Source organism: Arachis hypogaea, chromosome 2 (genome assembly GCF_003086295.3).
Source record: "Arachis hypogaea cultivar Tifrunner chromosome 2, arahy.Tifrunner.gnm2.J5K5, whole genome shotgun sequence".
In the NCBI taxonomy this organism is placed as follows: Eukaryota; Viridiplantae; Streptophyta; class Magnoliopsida; order Fabales; family Fabaceae; genus Arachis; species Arachis hypogaea.
In genome coordinates, this window is record NC_092037.1 from 101,563,744 (window position 1) to 101,568,847 (window position 5,104).

The window sequence follows — 5,104 nt, forward strand, 5'->3', positions numbered from 1 at the left end:
AAAAGATGATATAATTTATGTTTATGTAGTGACCTGTGAAAAGATGATACTGTGAAAAGATGATATAGTTTGATGTATTTGACTGAATTGTAGACTCTCAATTATCATCTTTCGCATAAAAACGACTCTTCATAAAAACTACTTAACATGATTAGCCATGTTCATACATGAATAACAAATCATCTATACTGTCAGCTATCAATTTCACATGAAATTACGAAATTATAAAATTAATTGAACCTAAATTTCGCCCAAAAATAGTTACTATATTCTTAGTTACCCAAAAATAAATAAATAAAGTAATAACTAGCCTCATTCTTATCCTTACTGCACCAAGATTAATCTACCTTAACTTTAACAAAAAGAACATTCCCTTCTAACATAAAATCATAATTCTAACAAGTAAATATAATAAAAACTCAGCTAAAAGCTACTAAAATCACCAATATGCAATAGTGCAGCATTGTAATATTCTCTCCCAATGCAATACATAACACACTGATGGCACTAACAATTTAACCGAAACAAAAATTAATTCCATTCAGAAACGCATTCAAGAGTTTTAACAATATAAAGTATTAAAGTCCGAATGATAAATAAAACGACAAAAATAACAACGAAAACGACACAACCACCATTATCAAAATTCAGAACCTCCTACCAGCGCCGCCAGCAAAACCACCGCGGCCAAACGGAACCTGCTGAACCGCCGTAGGCTCAACCTGCACAACACCAGGAATATCAGACATACCTAACGCAGCAAGCATGTCGATGGTCTGCTTATCGACCTCGATGCTATCGACATTAATGGCGGAAACTTCTGGAACGAAATCCATGCGCCTCTCTCTCTCCTCTTCCTGCAGCTTCAGCGAGATTCCACGAACCGGTCCTTTCTGGATCCTCTTCATCAGGTGCGTTGAGAACCCTGCGATCTTGTTTCGGAGCCTCTTCGATGGGATTAGCGCTACTTCTTCTAGAACCTTCTTGTTCGTGTGAAAATCCAGCGTCATTTTGGAGTAGTACCTCTCGATCACTTGCCTCGAGGATTTTTTCACCGTTTTTGTGCGAACTCGCCCCATTCTGTGTTTCACTCAGTGAGTTCGTGCAGCGAGTTAGGGAGAGGAGAAGAAGAAGAATATAGGAAAGGGGATTGTTACTTGTTAGGGTTTCAGGGAGAAATTATAAACTCGAAAGTAGGGTTTTGTAGGAATTTTTGTTGATTGGGCTTTGGGCTGGGCCTTTTTCTATTTTATGGGCCTTACTGTTTAGTTATTGGGCCTATTTTCATTCTTCGGAAAAATACTTAAAATACTTTGAATTAACTAAGGGATGGGAGGGGATGTATGAAATGGTGTTGTGGTCGTACCCACCGACGCGGAAGCAAGTGGTGGCGAGCGCCGCCGTGTTTGTGACGGGAGCGTCGCTGGTGGGCGCCGGAGCATACCTATCAATGGCGAATATAGGCCCACAGCAGGCTCGTGCTAAAGCTCGAAGTGAAGAAATCAAGAAGCTTCTGAGGAAGTTTCTCGATGATTGATTGCAGCAACTTGTTAGAAAATTAGGGTTTTATGCGTGTAATTGAAAGTTGTTTAATTTGTTATGATGAATATTTATCGCTAAACTGTAATATTATGAATGAATGTAGTTTTTGGTTCCGAATTTGGATCGTGTTGTGCCTTTTGTAGTTCATAAATTATGTGTAGAAAGCTTCAGTTTTAAGGTCCTATAGTGAATGAAGGCTTCATCCCCTTCCCTTGGAGTTATATGTTTATTTATTTTACTGTTTTTCACGATATCCCTCAACTCGATAGGTCAAGGACTAATCCGCTGCAGCTGAGCTCTATTTGTTGTTGACTAATAAGTTGCGGCATGTACAAGGCAAAATTTGAACTCCCAATACTTGCTTAAGCAAACTAGTGAACTAACCACTAGACCAACCCAACTTAATTAAATTATATGTTTATTATTCTCCTAAAAGTGTGAGCTCAATGCCTTGAGAATTCGAATAATAACTTGTATACATTTAAATCAAATTTACAACGAATTAATTCTTTAAAGTTAATTTATATTAATTAATTAATTAATTCACTTATTTACTTAAATAATTGTTATGAGTTCGATTTAAATAGACATGTAATTTCTATACATTTAAATCAAATTTATGACGAATTAATTTTTTAATTTATCAAGTTAAAAAATCAATTTAGATTAGTTAATTAGGTAGCTCACTTATTTGTTTAATATATGGACTCTTTTTTTTTGACTTGTATAGACTGTTTAATAGATAGGGCCGGTTTCAAGTTTCAGCCCAAAACATACTTACACCTGAGCAAAAGAAAAAAAGCACTCACTTAAAACTGAAAAAATATCCAGTCCAACAAAAAAGTATAAAAAAAAATAAATGACTTACTACTTATATATATACTATTGGACTAATAAATATTGTCTCATTATTAGCTATTTGTTTATTTTAATACCAAAAAAAAAAACTATTTGTTTATTTACTTTTGTTTAGATAAACAATGAAAAGTAACATTTTCAATGAACTATAATATAAGAATTAATTTAAAGATATTTGAAGATGCAAACTACAATAATAATGTACTATTATTTATTTAAGTGTTTTGTGGTGCATCTTAAGCACATACAAAACATCAGGTTAATTTCATACACAGCAAAATACATATTAGAATTTTTGAATTACTCCCAAATCCAAGTAGCAGTAATTTTTTTTTAATCTCACTTTATCCCTTTATATATTTATTATTATTAATTTGTCTTCCTCAATCATACCTAGTAGCTGGATTTATCCTTATCTTTTCTATAATACCTCGTTAATTCTATTTGCTTTGCTTCCACACAAAGCATGATGTTTTGTTAATTAAAGGAGATATCAGATATACATGACGAATGGATAATAATCATTCTACAAATAATAATAATTACAACACTAATAAGAATCTATTTAAGTGTGACACATGTCTCCACCTCCTATGTATATCTTTCTCACAGAAAAGGACATAATGAAACTCTAGTAGTGTGATTAATTATTATTAATTAATTAAAGTACTAATAACAGTTCACCATGATTGATAAAGTTTAGTTTTTGACTTATATATCGTTGCCTTTTGAGTTCATTTTAACGTTCACCGAATACCCATTTTTCTGATTCTATATTTATCAAATGTCATATTCACTACAGCATAGGATGAAAAAGCAAATCAACTTTTAGGTGAAAATTCTTCACTTCACGTCTCTTTTCTCACACTAGGACAAAATTTTACTTGTTTCAACTACTACTTCATCAACATACATATTTACTTACTATTTTAAAAATAAAAATATAGGATGCTAACTTTTAATTGTCAATATTAGTTACTTTTATTGTAAATTTATTTTAACTTTATTTTTTAGAGAATTTTGAGTTCAGAGTTAAAATTTAGGATTTTGAATTTATAATTTATAATTTAAAATTAAAAAAAATTGGTTTCATAGTTAAATTTTTTAAATATTATAAAAAAGTCTAGAAAATCAGTATTTTTATTAAAATTTGACCAGTATTTAACCAGTAAAAAAATAAATAATCTGACACCATTAAAATACTAATAATAACTAATTAATTATTACAAATCACAAAATTTATTGTCTTTTAACACTCTTCAAATATTATATTTAAGCATTAAACAAGACAAAAGACATTGATATTCTTTCAAAAATAATTGCACAAATACTCATATTTTTAAATATATATATTAATATTATATTAGATTTAGATCATAAAACACACAACATTCATATATTCCTTTTTTAAATAAAATAGTATCATAGGTAATATCACCTAAGATCCAAGAAGCAAAGGACATAAGCATAGTTTACACTTAAAAAATACTATGTTAACCAATGAAGAATCAAATAAACTAATTAATAATTATCTTTTAATTTTTATTGGGATTACTATTATTTGATTTTATAATGTGAATCATTTTGAGAAGGCATATATAATGAAATTACGAAGTTTGATTTGTCATGACTTGGCATATGGGCAATGCTTGATTGGTGGTGATGATGGGAGAGCTATAATAATAGGTCTTCTATTGAGTCCTCAACCAATTGACTTCAATCTTCAAAAGTTAGGCCATGGATTGTGACATTTCATTAGTCTCCATTTTTGACACCCACATAAGTGATAAGTGTCCCTTTGTGTGACAAAATCTACACGCGGATGCGTATAAATTCTAGTAACTATATATATTATATTAATTAAATTTCTTTATAATAGTGTATATAAGTAATTAATTAATTTATTATTCCCATTGTTTAATTGATAAACACGTTACATTGTATTCTTATCTAGCTAACTACGGGTGTAAAACTTTGAAATGTTCAAGGTAAAATTTGCATGGCTGGGTGAATAAGAAAGATAGGATTTATTTAATTAAACCCGAGTATATATACATATAATTTATGTGCATGTTCATTGCACCTTAAAATTTTGAACTGTTTTATGAAAATGCTATCTGTCATACTTGCTGTGGATAGGTATCATCATTTTAAATTCAACATCTATCTTTTTTTTTTTAATTTAAACTAGTCTTTAAATACTACAAAAAATTATCAGAATAACGACGGATGATTTTAGCGACCAATAAAATTAATTGTTAATAACAAACGATTTAGCAATTGATCGATTTTTTCTATATAAAAAAATTACACTAAATCCGTCACTAATTTCTAATTTAGCGACGGAAAACTTAATCGCCATTTAGTAACCGATGTTTGTTAACAACCGATATTATTTAGTGAGGATTTGATAGCCTTGGTTAAAAATCGATTGCTAAAATCAATCGCTAATGATTAGCACCTGTTTCAAATTTAGTGTCGCTATATTGATAACTTTTTATAATAAAAATAGTTATTAATATAAATACATACTAAAATATAAAATACATATTATATATATAATAATAATTAATTTAATAATTAAATTTTAGTGTATACATAATACTTTTATTTTTATTTTATGTTAATTTGAAATATTAATAACATATTATTACGCATACATATATATGACTTATATTAATACTAATTATTTATGGACGGAATA

General features: G+C 29.5%; 2 protein-coding genes across 2 annotated transcripts; one reads left to right on the forward strand and one right to left on the reverse strand.

The window, feature by feature from the left end:
- Positions 1-514: 514 nt before the first annotated feature.
- Positions 515-1,337, reverse strand: LOC112758349 (small ribosomal subunit protein eS17-like). The gene has a single exon (XM_025807001.3). It carries the CDS (start codon positions 1,077-1,079, stop codon positions 648-650), a length of 432 nt encoding a protein of 143 aa, XP_025662786.1. The 5' UTR covers positions 1,080-1,337; the 3' UTR covers positions 515-647.
- A 2-nt stretch (positions 1,338-1,339) lies between these two features.
- LOC112758359 (uncharacterized) lies at positions 1,340-1,763 on the forward strand. Its single transcript, XM_025807008.3, has one exon. The coding sequence runs from the start codon at positions 1,340-1,342 to the stop codon at positions 1,535-1,537; it is 198 nt and encodes a 65-aa protein (XP_025662793.1). The 3' UTR covers positions 1,538-1,763.
- The last annotated feature ends 3,341 nt before the right edge of the window (positions 1,764-5,104 follow it).

Excerpts from the sequence above, each read along its gene's own strand:
- LOC112758349 (XM_025807001.3), bottom strand. The coding sequence starts at position 1,079 with ATGGGGCGAGTTCGCACAAAAACGGTGAAAAAATCCTCGAGGCAAGTG.
- LOC112758359 (XM_025807008.3), top strand. The coding sequence starts at position 1,340 with ATGTATGAAATGGTGTTGTGGTCGTACCCACCGACGCGGAAGCAAGTG.